The sequence below is a fragment of the Drosophila simulans genome, chromosome X (assembly GCF_016746395.2).
Source record: "Drosophila simulans strain w501 chromosome X, Prin_Dsim_3.1, whole genome shotgun sequence".
Lineage (NCBI taxonomy): Eukaryota > Metazoa > Arthropoda > Insecta > Diptera > Drosophilidae > Drosophila > Drosophila simulans.
In genome coordinates this window covers 15,221,362-15,243,424 of record NC_052525.2, presented here as the reverse complement: position 1 = coordinate 15,243,424, position 22,063 = coordinate 15,221,362, and the positions used below count along the sequence as shown (strand labels likewise).

General features: G+C 44.1%; 6 protein-coding genes across 11 annotated transcripts; 2 read left to right on the top strand and 4 right to left on the bottom strand.

Annotated features, from left to right (window-relative positions):
- Positions 1–2: 2 nt before the first annotated feature.
- On the bottom strand, positions 3–3,372 carry LOC6726068. Its single transcript, XM_016173960.3, has 3 exons — positions 3,218–3,372; positions 2,432–3,163; positions 3–2,367 (listed from the first exon to the last, which is right to left on the bottom strand). Exons 1-3 carry the CDS (start codon positions 3,273–3,275, stop codon positions 161–163), a joined length of 2,997 nt encoding a protein of 998 aa, XP_016039455.1. The 5' UTR covers positions 3,276–3,372; the 3' UTR covers positions 3–160.
- A 101-nt stretch (positions 3,373–3,473) lies between these two features.
- On the bottom strand, positions 3,474–9,987 carry LOC6726067 (DNA-directed RNA polymerase III subunit RPC1). The gene is made up of 7 exons (XM_016173959.3): positions 9,805–9,987; positions 7,891–9,749; positions 7,678–7,823; positions 5,524–5,941; positions 5,028–5,463; positions 3,924–4,959; positions 3,474–3,854 (listed from the first exon to the last, which is right to left on the bottom strand). Exons 1-7 carry the CDS (start codon positions 9,846–9,848, stop codon positions 3,642–3,644), a joined length of 4,152 nt encoding a protein of 1,383 aa, XP_016039454.1. The 5' UTR covers positions 9,849–9,987; the 3' UTR covers positions 3,474–3,641.
- LOC6726066 (brachyurin) lies at positions 6,495–7,522 on the top strand. The gene is made up of 2 exons (XM_002107012.4): positions 6,495–6,660; positions 6,735–7,522. Exons 1-2 carry the CDS (start codon positions 6,559–6,561, stop codon positions 7,461–7,463), a joined length of 831 nt encoding a protein of 276 aa, XP_002107048.1. The 5' UTR covers positions 6,495–6,558; the 3' UTR covers positions 7,464–7,522.
- A 264-nt stretch (positions 9,988–10,251) lies between the features above and the next one.
- On the bottom strand, positions 10,252–11,727 carry LOC6726063 (39S ribosomal protein L3, mitochondrial). Its single transcript, XM_002107009.4, has 4 exons — positions 11,568–11,727; positions 11,403–11,508; positions 10,818–11,341; positions 10,252–10,742 (listed from the first exon to the last, which is right to left on the bottom strand). The coding sequence occupies exons 1-4, from the start codon at positions 11,603–11,605 to the stop codon at positions 10,322–10,324; spliced, it is 1,089 nt and encodes a 362-aa protein (XP_002107045.1). The 5' UTR covers positions 11,606–11,727; the 3' UTR covers positions 10,252–10,321.
- Positions 11,728–12,200: 473 nt separating this feature from the next.
- Positions 12,201–21,103, top strand: LOC6740147 (rho GTPase-activating protein 26). Of its 6 annotated transcripts, none has more exons than XM_044923791.1 (14): positions 12,207–12,673; positions 12,735–12,804; positions 14,583–15,048; positions 16,655–16,812; positions 16,893–17,066; positions 17,271–17,486; positions 17,549–17,620; positions 17,680–17,731; positions 18,038–18,351; positions 18,423–18,753; positions 18,818–18,923; positions 18,999–20,345; positions 20,417–20,496; positions 20,557–21,103. In XM_044923791.1, exons 3-14 carry the CDS (start codon positions 14,871–14,873, stop codon positions 20,655–20,657), a joined length of 3,129 nt encoding a protein of 1,042 aa, XP_044779726.1. In that variant the 5' UTR covers positions 12,207–12,673; positions 12,735–12,804; positions 14,583–14,870; the 3' UTR covers positions 20,658–21,103. The 6 variants fall into 6 exon arrangements, with proteins under 6 accessions (XP_039154051.1, XP_044779726.1, XP_039154052.1 ...); XM_039298118.2 differs by having other exon boundaries at positions 12,207–12,677; positions 18,065–18,351; XM_016180805.3 differs by having other exon boundaries at positions 12,207–12,677.
- LOC27208735 lies at positions 15,045–16,606 on the bottom strand. Its single transcript, XM_016184292.3, has 3 exons — positions 16,442–16,606; positions 15,747–16,380; positions 15,045–15,668 (listed from the first exon to the last, which is right to left on the bottom strand). Exons 1-3 carry the CDS (start codon positions 16,495–16,497, stop codon positions 15,174–15,176), a joined length of 1,185 nt encoding a protein of 394 aa, XP_016039453.1. The 5' UTR covers positions 16,498–16,606; the 3' UTR covers positions 15,045–15,173.
- Positions 21,104–22,063: the final 960 nt, after the last annotated feature.

The following is a 22,063-nucleotide window of genomic DNA, read 5'->3' as shown; positions in this document are numbered from 1 at the left end:
AATAGGCTCTACATTCACATTTATTTAAATACAAATATACAAATTAACGCCACTCACTTCTCAAGCTATAACTAATCTAACAAATGACAGATGAGGCAGTTAAACACTAGACAACACAACAAATGTACAAAAGTGCCAATGATACACGAAGGATACTCTCCTAGAGTATATCACTTAAGCGCACAGTCTGCAGTCCACATCCGTAGAAATACATTCGCTGATGAGCATCCAGGAGCATTCCTTTCACGTCTGCTATGCACGTATAACCAACCCGGTTATATTTATGCGTACTGAGATCTATTCTATAGATCTGCCGATCTATGCTGCAGGTATAGGCGAACAATCCGGATGCTGCGACACTTTTGGTGGAACAATGTATTGCCAGGGCGTTGACTTGGGCATTGTGGAGACCCAAGTACTCGGTTTTTTGTTCCACATTATTGTTATTCAGGTTGAGTACCGTGTACTTAATGCTTTCATCATCCCCACCGGATAGAATGTGCAAAAGATGCCTATCCACATATATATCTATGGTATTTATACCAGTTACGTGCAATTGAAGCTGAACATATGTCGTTTCTAGGGTACGATCAAAGCCGTAGATTTCGCCATTGGTTGTGGATACCAACAGCATTCCCTTGCTCGCAATCCACTGAATGCCCAGTGGGCATCTTTGTATATCTACAAAATGTTTTAGATCTAGTTGATTGGGTGTATCAAGCTTCCATATATAGTGCCTTATATTTCCATCGCCGCCTGCAACATATATTGAAAAGAGATCCTCATCCGAATGCTGCGCAACATCTATGGCCATCAGTCGCGCTTCAATGGTACCCGTTCTGGATGCGACCACATTGTGCAGTGTGTGGCTGGATAGTTCACTTATCCAGCATTTATTGCTCGCATCTATGCTAAGTTGGCTAATGCACAATTGCGATCGTCCGCCGACGGAGAAAACAAGCCAAGTACTGGAGTCGCCGCCATTCGATTTGACTGGAATCGCCTGCAAACTTCGAACTGTTGAGATATGGGAATGCAATTCCGCACGTTGAGACAATGAGTCCTTGGTCACTTGGGTGACTTTTATGATATTATCATCGCCAGCGGAAAGAATAAAGGGATCGGATTGATTTCTCGGCGTAATGAGTCGAAGGACATTGCAATTTCGTACGTGCCAGTTATTGGGTTTGATATCCTTAATCCGATTGTCAACGGCATTGTAGAGCGAGTTGCGATAGAAGTACACACGCTTTTGCTTCACATACGCTATGGAAAGTTGGCTATCATCATCACTCAGTCGAAAGTCCCAGCAGCGATGGCCTCCGCCGCAGGCCAATTGCAAGAGGACATCATTTCGTCGCGACCAGGCCACAATGTGATTGTCGTTGAAGCCCAAGATCAAGTCCTCCGAGGGAGATGCTTCGACCCAAGCCAATGGAATGCCCTCACGTTGGCTAACACTTAGTGTTGAGTCAGAGAATCTCACATTTAGGTATTTTAAAAATGCCTCATGACCACCACTCATCACATGGGCATTGTCCGCATTAAGACTGAGCAACTTAAAGAAGTTCGAGCCCATTTTACCGTGTAAATACCGAATGGAGTCCTTCAATTGAAAGTCGTCGCTGGCACTGCTGCGGCAGTAGAGCATCACATGTCCCTCGCGGTTGCCCAACAATAGATATTGCTCTGAAATGAGCAGGGCCGCCGTTATCCACGGCTCGCGGTTATTGAATAGTGCGATGTGCGACTCTATATGCAGCTGGTGGGTTTGCAGTAGCAGGCAGTAGCCCAAATTATCGGACACTAGATAACGATCTCTGCTTAGGAATTTGAATGAGCGTATAGTGCCCTTCATCCTAATGCCATCGAATAGTTGTTCGAAATCATTTGTATCTGTGTTATACCTGTGCAGTGTTATGCGCCGATGTCCACAGGTGGCTATAATGTTGTCAAATACTTCCAAAACAGTGCGTTTGTACGACGGAAAGTCATTGACCATGAGCCACTCATTCTCATGCGAAGAATCCGTGGATATTCGGGTGTAATACAAGCGGTTTGAGCTACTCAAACCCACAATTATCTCATTATTGACAAACTTTATATTTCTCACGAATTCATTTGCATCGCCCAGACTGCTTAACATGGCGGATTCGATTTTGGGTCGATTAAGTACTTCTTTAAGATTTTGCCCGACCAAATTGCCCGTTGAACTGGTGCTATAGAGGACTTCCGTATCCTGGCTGAAGCCTAGCCTCCAAATTGGCGCTCCGAATTGCTGACGACGCTTTAGGATTAATTCACCAAAAGAACTCCAGATGCAGACGTAGGAATCCTCACCGCCGCTAGCCACAAATGTACGGTCATCTGCAATGACAAGAATAGTTATAGAAAAACAAACAAATATAGTTATATTTCCAGCAAATCTTACCGATTTTAAGTATAACAACGCACATAACACGCGAACTGTGTCCGTAACAACTGAACATGGGCTTTATTTTAGCTGTTGTCCAGTCGCCAGGCTTTTGTATATTCCAAAACTTGACCGAACGATCATCCGATGTGGTCACCAGTAACTGCGACTCCAAGTCAAACTCAATTGAGTGGATCACTCCATTGTGCGCTTCAAGGCGCAAGAGCAGGGGATATGTTTTCATTACAGATTTTGGTTTCGATTCTGTGGGAAACTGCGTTTGCCATACCAAAAGTTCTCCAAAGGCATTGCCGCTTATGATGGCCAGTTTATCAAAGGAACTACCATGGAGTTTAGTGTAATAGAGTATGGAACTGTCGGTGCATCGAGCCAGCTCCAAGACAGTGCAATCTGCATTCGACGTTATATCATATTCCATATAAAGGAGAGCACTGTGCGATGTGTGAAGAACGAATCGTTTGCGATCCTCCGATTCGTTTTCATCGTCCAAGAACAGAGCGGCATTAATCCAATCTTTGGTTTCGCCCTCGTGAACGAGCTGAAAGAGATCCTTTCCAGAGCTGGTGGTACACCTGATCAGGGAGTATTCGTTCTCGCTATATAACAATAATAATCTTTGCGATTTACGCAAGGAACTCCACGCAAATCCTCGAACTTTTCCCTCGCGCAGCTGAACCGGCAACTCGACTTTGGCTTTTGAGCTATATACCACCGCCTGATCGCCATGACCTGTGTATATGATGTTTATTAGAAGGCGTTGCAAGAATTTGGCAATATACATACCAACCAGGATCCCGTTTGGGGATAATTCCAGGCCAAATGCGTCAGAAATCAAAACCATAATTTAATAACAACACGTTGTTTTGATAAACATAAGAGTTCAGTGTGACCATGTCGTGGCAGTTTGAACATAAGCAAATGTGGAACGGCGGAATGTGAACCGCGCGGTTAGTTAATTAATTCAAATTTGAATATACTACTAATAATAAAAATTTTGTTATTTGCATCAGCAATTTCAATAAAATAATTTCCGACAGAATAAAAATATGTACTATTTATTTATTTACAGTTTTTAAGTTATAAAAGGTTTCATTTCAGAATGATGGATTGGGCAGCTTCGATGCCCAGCGTCTGATAGATTTCGCAAATTTTGTTACTCCTGGTTTGGGAGGCCCACCACCAGTATAACGTCAAGAAGGCCCGCTTCTTATGTGGTTTTGCTTGGCACTAGGTTCAGGGAACTGCAGATGGTGGGCTCAATGGGTGGCACCTGCTTGTCCTCGTGGAGTTGCAGCAACTTGAAGATGCCAGTGCCAATGCACGCTGGCATTCCCAGGATGATGCGCTCCGAAACCCCATTGATGGCATCCGTCTGGCCGTAGTATGCCGCATCGAACAAGTGGTCCGCCGTCTTCTCAAACTGACGTGGCAAAAAATAAGTACATTAATATACAAACGTATGGCTTAGCAGAGTGAAATCTATCCTTACCGATGCCAAATTGAAGACACTCTCACGCATTTTGGCCAAGCCGTGTCGCGTGATACCCAACACCTCGCCACGCGCCGTCATTTGGCTGGCCAGGAGCATAATGTGGCGCCAATCGACGCTCATACCGTGTCCCTCCATCACCTCGGTGATCTCGCTCATAATGATGGTTCGGGCAGCTTCGATGCCCAGCGTCTGATAGATTTCGCAAATGTTGTTACTCCTGGTGCGTTTGCCCACCACACCGTACGTGGCGATGACATCGCGAAGTCCATAGCCCTCAATGCACAGCTTATAGGTGGGCGGCTGCCGTGCATCGTCGACAGCAATGACGGCACGATTGATGTTTGGCAGGCCCGCCACCACGACGTTCTGCAGACAGAGTGCTAGGCGCGCCAACTCTGCATTTATGGTCGACGTTCGCGTGGCTTCCACACGAACCACAATGCGCGATTGGCTGGCCACAGTCTCCACCTGCGTCGGCTTGACGCGCATACGCGACTTCAGGATGCTGAATACAATTGTGTCCAGATCAATGTGTAGGCCGAGTAGCTTAATTCTGGCCATATCGACACCAATCGCCAGGTAGCAGCTGTATGGTCCGCATACGACTTCAACGTACGAGGACAGCTCCGCCAAAGTGGTTTTCTCAATGCGCGCCTTGACTTGTCGCGCAAACTCCATGCTATGGCAATTCTCCAGCTCGGCAGTTATGATTGGCGTCGATATGGTTTTCGTCGCATTGATAATCTCCACAATACGTGGTACACCCTGGGTGATGTTCATCGATGCGACACCAGCGAAATGGAACGTCTTGAGCGTCATCTGGGTGCCCGGCTCGCCAATACTCTGCGCAGCAATGGCGCCCACAGCTGTGCCAGGCTCGGTAACAGCTCGATTGTATCGATCATTTATCCGGCGCACAAACTGCAGCAGCTGCTCGGTGGTGAGGCACTCAATCTGGTGGCACAGGTTGATACACTTCTCGTAGCGCTTCTGCAATTGCCCAATACGCTTGGACACTGTGTTGATGTGGTTCCTGCAATGCGAAGAGCATGGTATAGAGCAGCACTTTTAGTAAATACGTTGTTGGGTTAGTTAACTCACCGAACATCCAATTTGAAATCGTCGCGGGCTTCGGCAAACTCAGGTGTTTTCAAAAGCGTTTCCAAAGCCTCAGACATTTCCTCGGCGTTAAGTGGACGATCCGTGCCCTGCGGATGCTGCGCACGCAGATTGTCATACTGATGGACTAGATCAACTGGTTTGTTGCGCGTCTCCATGGACACGGGATCCAGGCCATCGCCACCGTAGATGGTATCCACCATCTCGTTGACAGCATTGCGCACTGTGCCGTCGTAGTGGACCACCAGGTCCTCGAGGCACTTGACCAAACGTCGCTGCAGATAACCAGTCTCGGCGGTCTTCACAGCTGTGTCCACCAAACCCTCACGACCAGCCATTGTGTGGAAGAAGAACTCCGTTGGCGTCAAGCCGGAGTAGAAACTGTTCTGTACGAAACCCCTGGCCGCGGGGATCGCAGCTGCAGGAAGAGATTAGTTGCTTTAAATCGGATATATATGCTTCATTCGACCAGACTTACAGTGCCTTTCGAAGTGGGGCAATGCACGATTCTCGAACCCATTGGGCACTCGTTTGCCACTAATGGCTTGCTGTCCCACGCACGCAATCATCTGGGATATGTTGATGTTCGAACCCTTCGAGCCGCTGAGCGCCATTATCAGTGCGCTGTTCGTGGGATGGAGCTCAGCGAAGCATGTCTTGGCAGCCTGTTCTCGGATGGCCGACAGTTCCCGCAGCATGACGGACTCCAGGGTCTCCTCGGGCGTGCAACCAGGCTGGCACTGCAGGGTTCCAGCCTTGAGCAAGTCAATATACTCATTACACTTGGCGTAGCCATTGTTCAGGAGCAATTCCTTGTGCTGCAGCAGTTTCTTGCTCGGCGTTACGTCGCTGATGCCAAATGAGAAGCCGCGATTCTGCAGAAAGTAGGATGCGATCTGGAAAGGAGGTTGCTATCAGTACGCTCATCCAATGCCCAATGCAAGTCAAGTATATATAATATAGCTTTCCAAATAATACGCGTGCATATTATCTTTAATCTTTGGGCAATCAATATCTGTCGCAGGCGAACGAAATACTTTTTGATAGACCCTTGAGGCAACAGCAAAAGTTAATTAGTGTTTTCCCTTCAGATAAGACAACTGTCCATAGAAATCAGCGTTGAATACGTTATTGAGTAGCCAGATATTATAATACCCTTGGAAAGAGTACTCCTCAATGGTCGATAGCTTGGCCATGCAAAGTGCAATAAATACTTACAAAAAGAAAAAAGTGGCAAGAAGTAAATTTTCCCAGAAACAATGGTCACAAATTACTTTTTCAAATGCCCATGTTCGTAGAAGTAATTAAAAATCGGTATTAATAACAATGGAATTAGCGAGATACCACGACCTACGTGGAAATTACTAAGTTAGCTCTTAATCTTATCAGAAAGTCACAACGTTAAAGAAAAATTCGCGCAAAATACAGAGATAAAAGATAACTCGATCGAGTCCCTTGACTCATTTAATTGAGAAGCGTGAAATTGAAGTCGACTTCCGACAGAGCACCAGACATGGCGCTGAATAGCGAGCGATCCTTGATGCTAGTTCTACTGGCTGCCATCTCCGTTGTTGGCCAACCATTCGATCCTGCCGGCAATTCCCCGATGAAAATAGTGAGTGGTGCGCCGCATCGCTGGCCAATGCCCAGCATTTGAGTGTGTAAGCTTCAATAGTTGCGTTTCAACAGGATAGTCGCATAGTGTCGGGAAGCGATGCGAAATTGGGCCAGTTTCCCTGGCAGGTCATACTGAAGAAGGATGCCTGGGATGATTTACTTTGCGGAGGATCAATCATATCGGACACCTGGGTGCTCACGGCGGCCCATTGCACAATAAACCAAAACTCCATCTTCCTGATGTTCGGCACTGTGCAGCTGTTCAACCCGAATGCGCTGAACATGACGTCCAGCAATATCATAATCCATCCGGACTACAATGACAAATTGAATAACGATGTCTCGCTTATCCAACTGCCAGAACCACTGACGTTCTCGGACACCATTCGGCCCATACAACTGGTGGGCCAGTCGGCGGATTCGATCGATTTTGTGGGCAGCCTGGCCACCATCGCTGGATTCGGTTATACGGAAGATGAGTACCTGGACAGCTCGGAAACTCTGTTGTATGCTCAAGTCGAGATCATTGACAATGCGAACTGTGTGCCCGTCTTTGGTGAATATGTCGTAGTGGACTCGACCATGTGTGCCAAAGGATTCAATGGTAGCGACATGTCCACTTGCTCCGGCGACTCTGGCGGTCCTCTCATTACGTACAACAAAACCAACCAACAATGGATACAAATTGGCATCAACTCATTCGTCGCTGAGGATCAATGCACCGCCCGGCTACCATCTGGATACGCACGGGTCTCGTCCTTCCTCGGCTTCATTGCAGACAAAACGGGCCTTGTTGTATGAAATCGGCACTGACTTTAATAAAAGCATTTACACTGCGCGTCACCAGGATAGCGCCCCTTTAGCAAACATTTTTGATCTGAGATATTTAGAAAACTGTTTAAGCAAGAGGTTTAGGAAATTATTGAAACAACTAGCTCTGGCCCCATAAATCCATCAAATGACACCAAATAAGTAGAAACTAGTTAAGCCCACAATAGAAACGTGTCATACGAACCCTCGCCAGTCGCCACATGGCCTTGGTGGCATGCAATTCGCCAAAGTCTCTTAGCAGCAAGTAAAAGATGCACTGTTTGGTGCCCGAACCCATGGTGGCCTTATCCATGACGCCGCACATCAGCTCCGAGTTACGTATATGAATCCCTGGTCATAGAGCAAACACAATTTAGCATGGAACTTGTAATTTGAAATTTGATAATCAACTACTCACAGGAATCATTGCTGCAGAGATCCTTGTTGCCCGTGTAGTTGCGACCCTTGTTGACCATATTGAGACGCACTTGGGAGTCGTCATTGGGACGCATTAGCAGGCTGAACATTTGCTTGCCCGTCCACAGACGACGCGGCTTGAGAAGTGCGGGTGGTGGCAGCTTTATGTGCATCGTCGAGTCTTCGTTGGCCAGAAAGCAGGCGGCCAACTGCATGGCCTCCTCTTTGGTCAGAAAGACCTCCTTTTGCGTGAGCAAATAGCCGCCGGTAATGAAGTCCTGTGTGGCGGCAATCAGAATCTCACCGTTCTTTGGCGTCACCAGGTTCGACTGGTTGCCCATCAGAATGAGTGCTTCGGCTCTGGCCTCCTCCGTTTGTGGCAAGTGTAGATTCATTTCATCGCCGTCGAAATCGGCGTTGTATGGCGTGCAGGCACACTCATTGAAGCGGAATGTCCTCTGCGGCTGCACTTTGGCCCGATGGCACATAATGGACATCTTGTGCAGCGACGGCTGGCGGTTAAACAGCACGATATCTCCGTCGCGCAGATGTCGTTCCACGACATCGCCGCACTTCAGCTCCTGCGCCACCTTCTCACGATTGCCGTAGGCAAGGTACTTCTTAAAGCTCGATCCTCGCTGCTGCACATAGTTGGCGCCCGGGTGCATGCTTGGTCCGTTGCGCACCAGTTCCCTCATGTGCCTTATATTGGCTGGATTCACGCGCTCGGGGTATGTGAGAATCTTGGCCACGCGCACTGGTACTCCAACCTGGTTGATCATCAAGTTGGGATCTGGTGAAATGACAGTGCGTCCGCTGAAATCCACTCTCTTTCCCGATAGATTACAACGAAAGCGTCCCTGCTTTCCCTTCAAGCGCTGTACGATTCCGCGCGTCGTCTTCTTTGGAGCCATGTTAATGGGGATTCCGCTGATCTCACTGTGGAAATATAGGGCGACATGAAGTTGCAGAAAGTCCCAATCCTCGTGTATCAGCTCGATCTTTCCCCCGGTGGCCATGTGACGCTGAATTACATCATTGATGAGCAGAATTTCACTCTGTTTCATGGTCAGATCGTCCTCCGTGGTGCCGGCCTTTACTTCGGACAAAACCGACGGACGGATGCATGCGGGCGGCACAAATACGCGGGTGACAATCAAATGCTTTGGATGAGCATCATGCGAGCACATACCCAGCAGGGCCACATCTCGCTGGGGTATCTGTTCGAAGAGGTCGAGCACCATGAGTGGGGTCAGCTCCTCGGCTGTGCTGTAATTGCCCAGCGTTGAGTTGAGGTCACGATTCGCCTGCGTGGAGTGCAGCATCTCGTTCATGTTGCTGGTGAAGAGCAAGTCCATTTTGCGTCCCTTGTACGGATCGTGGAGGATTTTCAGGAGACCCGGCCCCTTCTTAACGCCACCATTTGGCGAGCCACAATGCGGGCATTTGGTTACCTTCTTGGCCTTGGCCAACATCTGCACATGCAGCGCCTTCTTGCCCAAATACGAGAAGTTCGGGTTGTGCAGCTTCTTCTCGTACAACTGCCGGTCCTCGGGCTTGAGCATCACATGGGCACAGACCTTGCAGATCATCTGCAGTATGTTGATGGTGGAACGAAAGTGGCCGATGTGAAAGACCGGCAGCGCCAGATCCAAGTAGCCAAAGTGGCCGATGCACTCGTTCAAGCCCTGTCCGCAGGTGTCGCACATGGCATCCTTGGTGCTGATGCCCATCCGGCGATCCAGGACGCCGTAGGGCACCGGCTGCCGCTGGGCCTGGTACAGATTCTTCGAGATAATCCGCACCAGAGCCTCCTGTTGGATTTCATCGGCGCCGCTGATTCCGAACTGCACATGTGAACTGAAGGTGTATCGGTTAATTTCTGTTATTCACTTCGCTTGGGGGCGCAACTTACATCTTTTTGTTCAGCGCAGATGCGCGAAACTGCTCCTTTGGCATGGTTCCAATTGGACAATTGTGCTCGCCTAAATAATTAATAAAATTATAATATAAATAAATAAATAACCGGCACGATGCTTAAGAAGTTTGATTTAGTGTGACCGCTTCGCGGCTCCACACTCGATTTCCATATCGCGGATATATCGATATACGATGGCAGTGTGACCCACGTGCGTGGCGGAACAACGGACTGGAGCTGCGATTTACGCCAATAAGAATAATAACTGAAGAGAGGGGTCGTTTAAAAATCCAATAAGCTTTATTTCAAATGAGATTCCATTTAACAAGAAGCTCGTCAAAATTCCTACATAAATATAAAATAAGAAACTTGACCATCTGAGGTCTTATTCGATTTAGTTTTGAATAAAACCTTTTAAACAAGTTGCAACCAACTCTGCATATATAAAATTAGTTATTTTTTTTTTTATTTCAAAACAAACAATTAGGTTTCTATTATACCTTAAGCACTAAAGTTATTCGTTTTCATACGTTATTGACTCGCTTTTGAAGTTGTGCAACTGTTCGTACCACAAATCATCCCCATCTTGCTGCGGCTCGCCGTAAAACGTTGGGAACGGCGGAGCTTCCTTATTCTTTCGGAATGGCAAGATGGTATCGTATATGTAGACCAGACCGCCGGTGGGGCCGGCCACTGAGCTGCCTTGCACCCACATAACATTGTACTTGGTGTTAATGCGCCACACGCGCAGGCCCTTGATGATGCGCCACCGGTTTCCCATATGTCCCGGCATCTTTGTGCCTGGCCAGACGCGACCCTTCTCGCCACCACCGCCAATGTTGCCGGCACGTCGATGAGTTTTTGTCACACCGTGCGATGCTGGCATGCCCTTGAATCCGTGTCGCTTGACAACACCCTGGAAGCCATGGTCAACTCTGCAAAAGATAGGTAGAGTACGTATAACCAGGGGTCCCAAGAATCCTGCTCAGTTCTTAGACGTATGTACTTACGTTTTACCGCGAACATCGACGAAGTCACCAATGCGAAAGTGGTTGACAGTTAGTGGAGTGCCTGGCGCCAGTTGGGCCTCTGGAGAGACGATGAAACGGGCCAGATTCTTCTTGGGGAGCACACCCGAGTTGCGGAAGATGCCCGCGTACTCTTTGGTCAACAGAGCTGGGTTCGTGGTCTCGGAGCCAACGAGAATGCAGCCGCGCTTGTGCAGGTTGGCTACCTTGGGAACTTGGGCGGGTAAATACTCTTCCGGAGGAATGTATTTGATGACATGGTTGTCGGCGATTTGCAGCAGCGTGGTGCGAATCCTCTCGCCATTCTTTAGCCACAGCGGGTACTGGCCAATTTTGCGCGCTATAACGCCGCATCTTCGCGAATTCGGAGTCCACACAGCCTCATTGGCGGTTGGGGCTTCGGTCTTGACCAAACTATCCTTGATAACTGCCGGAACGCCAAAGTTATTGGTGCCCACTTCGTTGACGAACTGCTTGTTCTCCGCCGTCATCAAGTCGTTGTATTTCTGTTGCAATGTAATGCAAATTAGTGGTTTGTTTATAGATAAAATGATATATGCCACATACTGTGATTTCCTTGCGCAGAAACCATTGGGGATTCCGCAGTCGAGGTCTGCTCAAATGTCCCTTATCGCGCACCTGCGTAACCAAAACACTGCAATTGCCACTGAGCCTGAATGGAGAAACCAGAATTTACTAAATGGCCACTATAGCAACGATAAGTGTACCCACCGGAGACCCAGAAATTGATTAATAACGCTCCGCATCATACTTATATAATATATTTTAACAATGCATAAAAACGAGCCGGTGCGGAATAACCAAAAGAGCTGTCAAAACATCGGCCACAGTATCGATATCAGCGATATTTGGGGCATGGGTGCTTGACCATCGATTATATCTGGTTCGATTGCATATGCTTTTATACCGTTTCCCATTGGGGTAGTGGAAACATGATGTGAAACTTCCATTATCGCAACTTTGTAAATCAGAAAATGTAGATTTTAATACATTTTTAACATTTGTAATAAAGTTTTTTAATAATTTCACCGCTCTCTACTGTTCATTGTTGTTCATTGACAGAATAGTTGATTAACAGTTCGTGCTAAGCTATGCATGCTGCAAACTATAAACGCTTAATAAACATTTAATTTCTATCAAAGAAGTTATAGCGCTTCCATTTTGTTTTCTGTCACTGAATGTTTGTGAAAGAGAGAGTTATGCATTGAAATGCGAACAAGTAAGTAACAGGTGGTTGTTGGAACGCATGAGAATTAGATGGCACGGCAAAAACTTATGGACATTCCAGCAAATGTTAGTGGCGCAGTGGAGACAGAGTATTTGGTGCGCTTAACAGCACAGTTAATATGCCTAACAGCACGTTCAGATAACTTGTGTATTTTTATCAGACCTACATTAATTTTTTTTTTTCTAATCGGAGATTTAACAGTCAAAGTAATATATATATATTGTGGTGCATTTAGAATACAATGAAACGAAATATGCAATTGATGCTGAATAATATCGCGTAATTGATGCGAAACGCGCGACACGGCACGGCCAATTTGCGTTCTTCGATCAGAGCAACATTAGATATTGGGAAATTACTCATACACTAATGTTTACTCTGTGAGTAATTTTAACACGGGCACAAATGTGTGTGCGGTTGCGGTACGCGAAAAACTACCGACGGTTGCCTTTCGTAACTAAGAGCATTTATTTTTGTACAAGTGAATTCCAATGGGCTAAAGTCATGAAAAGTGTCTAAACACGAGCCCCTCGACGATTCGTTTATAAGGATTTGATTTATTTATTTATTTGTGATTCCATTGCATTGCGTATGTATGTGTGCTGGTGTGTATCTACGTATATGTATGCTGATATATATATATTATTTAGTTTTTTAAACAACTACATGCATGCGAAATAAACAAAGGATTTGGTGCTGCAGTTGATTTTCATCCCAGGGGTATGTCCGATATCGAAATTATGGTGTTAGTGGCCTCGCAACCTGTTTTAAGATCGAATGTTTACATATGTACATCGAAATTTAACAAGTTTATGCAAAAAAAAAGAAGAAACGATATAAACTCTCGCCCACCCCTCCCTTCATCGCATTCTTATGCACATAGTGTTGTAAAGTGCGCATATGAGTTATTTATCAGTAAGCGAACATAAACTAAAGTTATTTTTAAATAACAAATGTACACAACATACAAATACAGGCGGTGCACATCTGTATGTATGCAAGTATGCCTGTACATACATAGCTGCGTGCAACAACTTTAAGCGGGCTTAACTGTAAAAAAAAACCGATAAGATAATTTAAAACGCGGAATGTTTAACTGTTTTTTAAGCCCCCAAAAATCCAGCATAAGTTCGTATTCAACAGGTATTAAGGTATATCTAGCGAAAATACATAGCAACAGCTGTGTTTTTACTCGTTGCGCATTCCATCAGTGGAAACTCGCCAGCAAAATTTCCCATGATCTTGAATTGCACTTTCTGAACTCGGCTTTAAATAAGTACATATATATTGCATTATTTCAATGCCTAACATTTTCATATAGCCGTTGAATATATTATCTATTGCTTAGTTATCAAGGATTTGTAAAGTTGTTGTAGTCAAAGAAAGTGAAAACAGGTGATTAACTGGTTATCAGTAATCAATGGTCCTACGAGCCGGATAAAAGTACTTTGCGAATTTTAATGGAAACTACTCAATTATTGCGTAAAGGGTATATGTTTTGTGAGTTGTTTTTAGTTGGAGTGTATATACATTTATCTGCGTCATTACTTGGGCCTGGAAGCCACTAAAATTTGTTTAAAATATTTATTGATAAAGCGATTATTTCTGAGAATTCTCTGTGCCTGCGCCTATCTATCTTAAGATCTGATAAGAAAGAAATCTGACAATGTAGTACAGAGGCGTCTGTAAGCAACTTTATGATTTAAATATACCCATAAATAAATAGCATTCAAAGTGTATTTTCCGTTTCGCTTTCGCAATTTTTATTGAACATGATTTTCAATTGCAAAGTCGGTTTTGCATTTATGTAATGGCGACGACTTATCAGCCTGTGGCTGGTTTCACTGTGATAGGAAAGTGTTCGCAAGTGTATTTAAACTTGTTTTTGGTAAACGCTTGTATATGTTTGCGAAAGATAAGAAATTTACTAGAGTGTGGGTCTTGCTCGGTACACAGACGATAAGAAATAAACAATAGTCCGTTCTTGATGAAAGTTAGTCGCTGACTGCCCACATTTTATCGTCGCACATCGTTTCAAATTATCTTTTTATATAATCTCATCAGTTTACATTGCGGATCTGCTCTTATTTTCGAAATTTCACAGTTTACGAGTTTATCGAAAGGGGGAACCGCCCTTAAATCAAAATCACAAATGCCAGAATACATATAATACATAATGGTAATCACTTGCTACTTTTTGGTTAATTTAGGCTATTATTCCAGTGATTGCTATATACTCAATATATCGTTTTAAAGCCACACAAAGCAATGGGTTCTCTAAAAGAGAGAATGCAAGTTCTTTAATACAAGGTTGATAAGACAAAAAAAAGAAAGGGAATCGAGTGAATCACGCTTTAGAATCAATTAACTACTAACAGTTAAAAAAACATTTCCCAGTAACTTGGCGTATTCTTTGGCCAGTCAGCCGCAATGCAAGTTGTGCGCAATTAACGCCACCTGTTGTTCAAAAACATATCTTATATCTGTTGTCTTTGCAGGAAGAATTACCAATATGCATCATCCACCAACTGATAAAACAGTATTTGGCTTGAATAGTAAATATATATAAAAGGAGCGCGATTCCAGCTGTAAATGTTGCAAGCACCGCAGTTTTCTCGCAGTCGCCCGGCAAATCTACACAATATCACAATATATCAGTCTCTGCGAATGCGCTTAACCCTGTGGACATTGGAAATTGGCATCGAAGCAAAAGCCTAAATACAACCGAAACTGAAAATCACAGCAAATATTCAAATTCAATATTATTAAAAGCAAACGCAAACATCATGGGCGGCGGCAAAAATGTACGCCGCGGCTTGGAGCCTCTGGAGTTCGAAGAATGCATCGTCGACAGTCCGGACTTTCGCGAAAATTTGAATCGACATGAAAAGGAACTGGACCACACTAGTCATCAAATAAAACGAATTATCAAAGAGGTCAAAGATCTTATGAGTGCGGCGAAGAGTAAGTGCAATCCATTTTGCCGGTGTGCGTAAAATGTGTATTAAAGTAAACAAAAATGATTTATAACTAATTTGAACTTGCAAATTTAACATTATTCCAACTACATAAGTTCGATCCGTTTCATATTATTTCGAATCTTGTGGTTCTTCTGATTTCCCATCCCCGGTATACTCCAGACACGCGTTGAATTCGGGTCCAAGCGTCAGGCGCTTTAGGTAATCTTGATATTCCTTTAGCGTTATGAAATGCATGTTTGGACACAGCGGGGTCACCTGCCGATGGTAGGCACAGGTATGATCCTGTATCCAATGGCGTGACTCCTTTATCTTCACCTCCTTGAACTCCACTTGCGTCTTGAGTACACTCGGATCGTTGCGCACGCTTATGAGCAAACTGCTTTCGAACACTGCGTCCCGCAAATGTTGGACGACGCCGGGCGACTTGCTAAACTCCTTTAGAATGTCAATGAAATGGGGCATCTCCTGGAGTTCCTCTCCTCTGATCTTCTTTAGCATGATTGGCGGCATGAAGCAGTAGCGAATTTGATTCAAAACCGGATAGGTGCTCGAACGTCGTTCCGGCCAAAGATGCGCTAGCCACATTAGGGCGGAATATAAAAGCTGTGGATACATATATCACGGTTATACTTCTAGGTAGTTAAACAGATATATAGATATAGATATAGCTATAGGACTTGCCTCCATTTCCGAATTGACTGCCAGAAAGTTGGACTTGAGGATGCTGCAAATTTGCATTTCGTTGAGGAACAGGAATTCCCGAGTCGATGCGGCTGGCAAAATTGAAGTGGAGATGCGTCCCACAAGCTTATCGAATACATCCGGCAAATTGGTGGCTGCCCGTAAATTAAACAATTGGCAAAACGCACCGATCTCAGAAGATGCAAACCTATCCAGGTTCGCCCAACAGGCCTCGAGCAGCTCGGGTATGTCCAGGAAGTAAGCGGCCTTCAAAATGTCGTCCATATCGTACGGATCCACCTGGGCATCTGTGGATATCATCCATAGATATGCCTCGCTGAATCCCTTCGGGGTCAAATCATTCGACTTGAAGACAACATTTTCAACGTCCTCCTGCAATATTTTCAGCATTCGTCTTGAGTAAATACAAAGTATGATAGTGTGGCACACGAAGACGCGTTCGTTAACAGTGACTAGTACATCCGCAGCCTCGTATCCCTGGATGAACGGTATCAGGTAGTCAACTGCCGGCTCATCGCGGTCTAATTTGATAAACTTGGACTGTTCCGGATCTTTCTTCCGTCTTGGTATACTTTTTGCAAAATCCACAAATGACTGTTCCAATGGAGAAAGCCTTTGGCGTTTCGTAACATTATTGAAATGAGCATATGGACAGTGGGAATTCATTAGCTTACTTTCGTTTAGGAGCAGACTTCTTCTGCTTTTCCAAAAAGGCCTTCGTATTATACATGTTTCTTTCGTTTTTGTATATCTGTGCTGTATTTATGAGGTGCGAAGTGAGGCAAGGCTGCCTAGTTTGTTTTGTTCATTGACGTAAATTGATGTTTTCCTTTTGCTTTCATATTTATTTCAATGGCTTATCAAATTGCATTTAAATACTCTTTCAGTGCTGTCCACTCGAATGAAACAATTGGCCATTTTACTTAACGATTTTAACTTTGAGTGCATTGGCACTGCTCAGACCGACGATGAGAATGTCATTTGTGAAAGCCTGAAGCGATTTGGTGCTATAATTGGCAATATTGAAGATGAGCGCGAAAAAATGGTAAGTTGGGCTGGCTGGTTGGCTGGTCTGTTTTCCAAATTCGTTAGAATCTGAACAATCTATTAACAATTACCAACTAGCTAACGCTCGCCGATAAACATATTATTGAGTCACTGGAGGATTTTCGAAAAAAGCAAATCGGTGGCGTCAAAGAAAACAAAAAGAAATTTGATAAAAAGACGGAGAAATTTTGTCAATCGCAGGAGCGTTTCCTCAATATGTCAACCAAAAAGCCCGAAAACACAATACAGGAGGTAAGTTATTTCAAATTCAATGCAATTGCCATGGAATAGTTATAGTTTACACACCGAACTTGTTGTGCAACGTACAAATAATGGATATAGAAAGGTTTTTTGAAACACTTCACTTTGAAATGGCATAGTTCTATGAATAAATGGTTGTACTACTTGTAACTTTGTGCTATAGCATTGATATTAATATAATTTCATTCCTTGCAGGCTGACGCCAGTTTGGGGATGCATGAACGCGAGTATATCCAGGAGTCGCTGAGCTATGTGCTGCGCATCCAGGAAGTGCAGGAACGAATCAAATTCGAATTCGTCGAAATATTGCTCGCATTTATCTCTGGCTGGCTGGTTTTCTACCACACGGCGCACGAACAGGCGGAGGATCATCGCGATTATCTGCAGGATTTGAGGCACAAAGTGCAAAAAGTAGGCGAACATTTCCATTTTCCATTGTGATATATCGAAATAACGCTACCCATAACTTTTAGACTCGGGAAAATTTCGAGGAGGCACGCGAAAAAGTGACTGAATTGAAAACAAAGTATATGGAAAAGCGCACAGTAAGTTGATACACCATATTGTACACGCTTGAAAAGATTCTAATACTTTGTGTTAACAGAAGCCCGAGGAAATTTTTACAAAACGCGGCTACCTATTTCTAATGGAGAAAAGTACGTGTTTTCAACGATTGTTTCAATCACACATAAAAGCTTTATTTCTTTTCTGATCGAGAGCTGCCTTGTTTGCAGAGATTGTTTATTTATTATTACAATTATCATTTTGATTATGCGGTCTTGTTGAACCGATAATAACTGATAGCCCATTGATAATAATATGTAAAGAATATAATATCTTTATAACTCTTGTAGTAGTCTTTTTGTGCCTGCCTATCTATCTGCCAAACAAACAAACAAACAATGTAATAATAACGAAATTCGCTGCATACAACTAATTTACTCATTGCGAACGAATCATAGGTTCCATTCTGAAAATCTCCCTTTTAGAGCCATTCAAAGCCACCTGGACAAAATACTATTGTACATTCAAGAAGCAAAAGCGCGAGTTCACCATGCTCCAGTTCAACCAGATGAATCACAACTTCACGAGACCGGAGGCGCGTGACGACGAGAAACTGACGCTGTTCTCCTGCCAGCGACGGGCATCTGAGTTCGAGAAGAGGTTCTGCTTCGATTTGACCTTCAAGGAGAAGCCGGGCGTTGTCTACACATTTCAGGCATTGAGCGAAAAGGATCATCGCTATTGGATTAGCGCCATGGATGGCACGGAGCCGGTAAGTAGTCAATACTACTTCTTAACTAAATCACTCGTTTTAATTCATTAATCCTTTTCATGCCAACACAGACATATCTGGCTCCCGGCAAAATCAAAGTCAGCGAGGCGTACCATCTGGATGAAGCCGGATTCATGTTCATCCGCAGATGCATTCAAGTATTAGAGATTCGAGGCCTGGAGGATGAAGGCATATACAGGAAGAGCGGCGTTGGAACCAAAATCAGCAAGCTGCTGGCACTGGGCCTCAATCAGAAGGAGAGCGACGATGTCTTCGTCGATGACAAGTACCGCGATCTGATGGAAAGCAACACCATAGCTAGCGCCCTGAAAATGTATCTTCGAAATCTGAATGAGCCATTGATGACGTATCAATACCATAGTGATTTCATTGAGGCAGCAAGTAAGCATTTCAACTAGCAGCGTCCTTGATGCACATAGTCTAAATGGGTATTGCGTATTTTCAGAGCAAGAAACCCTCAATCAGCGCGTGAATGAGGTGCACAAGCTGGTCTACAAGTTGCCACAGCCCAATTTCCAGATGCTCGACATGGTTATTTGTCATCTGACTGAGTGAGTAACGCTGCAGGAAATGAATGGTGATAGCTTATGCAGTACTATATATATACTATATGTTTATATTCGCAGCGTTTCGCGCAAGTACGAGAAGAACAAAATGTCCGTATTTAATCTGGGCGTGGTGTTCGGGCCAACTTTGTTGCGTCCTCGAGAGGAATCAGTTGCCGCCATATTGGATATTAAGTTTAATAATATCGTCATCAACATTCTAATTGATAACTATGAGAGGATATTCAAGAACAAGCCCAGCGCCGACATCAAGTTGCCGGACGCGACGAAGGCGCCCAGCATCATGTACCCCAGTCGCAGCAGTCCACCGACCAGAATGCCGCGAGCCTCTCAAATCGGCAAGGCCGCTTCTACGGGTGCCATGGGTAGCAGCGGTAATACAGCCGGCAATCCGATGTTCTTGAATCAGCAGAAAATCTATCGTGAGCCGATCTATGTGAGCAAAACCAATTGCACCGAGCCCACAATGTCATCCAGCCTGCAGAATATTCCGAATGGCGACAACTATGCCCTTGGCTCCTCGAACGCCATGAATAGCTCGGGCGGTGCTCAATGCATATCCCTGTCGCCGCCGATGCACATGCTGAACGGCATACTATCGCCGACCATTGGCAGCATCAATAATCTGCACACAATATCGAAAAATGAGGCCAGCACACGACGCTACGTGCCCAGTTCGTGCACCGACACCGAGATCGCGCCCGATTATGGTATTATAGGTGCCAACAACGGCGGTGTGACGCTGCAATCGCATCACGCCGTGCCGGTTAGTAGCACGAGTAACTTTCGACATCCCGAGTACCTGATGACCACGGCCAATCCAGTTACTCAGTCGGGCTCCAGTAGCCACATATATACGAACACGTCTAGTGCTGGTGCCAACGCGAGCAATCGGATTAGTCTAAGCAATGTATCCCCGCCAAATACTGCAATGCGCAAGGAGCGATTCCTGGGCAGCGCCAGTGGCCCGCAGCAGCATCCGCCCGTTCAACGGGGTCTGCACTCGTATGGCCAGACAAAACACTATTCACCCCTAATGCCAACGTCAACATCCAGCTCCAACGACAGCGTATGTGATTCACTATCTTCCAACAACGGCCTGGGCATCACCATTGTGGCCAATAGTGGCAACAGTGGGAATGTCGCCCAGCACTTGAGCACACGGAACACCAATGACTATGCGCTGATAACGTCGCAGAATTCATCGCTATCGCCGCATCTTGGACCCACCTGCGACGAGGTCGTCACGGCCACAACATTGCCCTCGGTTAGTTTAAGCTGTGGTGGCGGTGGTGGTGGTGGTGTTGGTGGTGGCACCGCCAGCGAAAGCACCGAATATCCGCCTAGTAAAATGCATCGTAATCGTGACATTAACCAAATAAAACGTGATTTGTCAACGGGCACGGCGTGAGTATACAATTTAATATGGGTTCTAATTGCAAGTTAATCCCCTGAAACCTGTTGCTTTCTTCCTACAGTCGTGTGCGCACACTCTATGCTTGCATGGGAGAAAGCGAGGGCGAGCTTTCTTTCGAGCCCAACCAAATAATAACCAATGGTGAGTTTGGAGAGCAGAGAGTTCAAGATTCGTTATTGACTATGATTTCACCGCTTACAGTTCGTTACTCCCACGAACCCGGCTGGCTGCAGGGCACACTAAATGGGAAAACAGGACTCATTCCGGAGAACTATGTGGAACATTTGAAGCCGCACCATTAGAGTTTGGGTGCGATGAGGAGTTCGTGGAGTTCGCAACTATTTCGTGCATTCGTCGGTAGATACAATTAATAAGGAGAGTTAGGAAATCTAAACAATAATCGTTGTGTAAAAACTAATTTTGATTATGTGTACCCATGGGGGATTTACATGAGCTGCATTTTATTTTATGCTGGAAACCAGGAAACCACAATCTTACCTTATAAATATGTTAACCTTTATAATACCATGACCATACAATGTACTTATTTTTAATTATTTAATAAGGAGTATAAACTCAGTGCAACTGCAAAGATTTATTTACTAATTGTTACGCTCTTCATTTGTTGCTTATTTATACATAATTCGCGTAATTTGTGCAAAAATGGATTACAACGTATCTAATATCTACTACATATACAAATGTATAAAAATAAATAGCAGTGCTTCGCTCACTTTTAAAATGTAAACATTAAACTGAAGTCTGCCATATACCATATCAAAAAAAAAAATAATAATAATGATAATAAATATTTTCTTAGCAAGGCAAAGAAAACGTAGAATGTTGAAATGGTTGTTTTACTATTCACTTTTGGGCGGTTTTTTTTTATCACAAGTTGCCTAAAAATGGTCGCAAACGTAAAAAAAAAAACAAATGCGAACCATTTTTTAAGGATTTAGGGAATTTACCTTTTTGCCAAATTTTTGCATTTTTTGTAAAAATTGGCAAAAAATTGTCAAAAAATAAAATTTTCATTTTTGAATACAGTTCATTTAAGAATTAAATTACGAGCTCAACGAGATATGACATTCCATATTTGGGTAATTATTTCGAATGTTTTGATCAAAATACCAAATATTTTGTTCACAAAAAATCTGGGAAAATATTTTTGGCAAAAAAATGAAATTTCAAATTGGCGTTTTTGGCTATAACTTGACTAAAAATGGTCACAGAGCAAAAAGGAGTACCATTTTGTACTCCTTACAACCAATACTAACAACCCCTTTCACTTTTAAACTGATTTTGTAAAATTAATTTTTGGACAAATTTTCGCCTTTTTTGTAAGGGGTACCATCATCAAAATTTTCAAAAAATTGAAACATCCTAGAATTCCAAAACTTGAATGCAATTCGATTGGGATTTAAGAAACAAACTCAACGAGGTATGGCATTCCATATTTGGATCATTATTTCCAATCTTATGACAAAAAAATTGATTATTTTATGAAATCAAGTTAGCCCAAAAATTCGATTTTTTCCGCGGATTTCTTAAATCATAACTTGGCTAAAAATTGTCATATAGATTAATAATAATAGAACAACCGCTTTGTGCACAAAATAAGCATTATTAACTATAATTTATTTTTGAATGAATCACTTTGTAAGGGTTATCATCATCAAAATGTGCAATGTCGATATAAAGAGTTTTA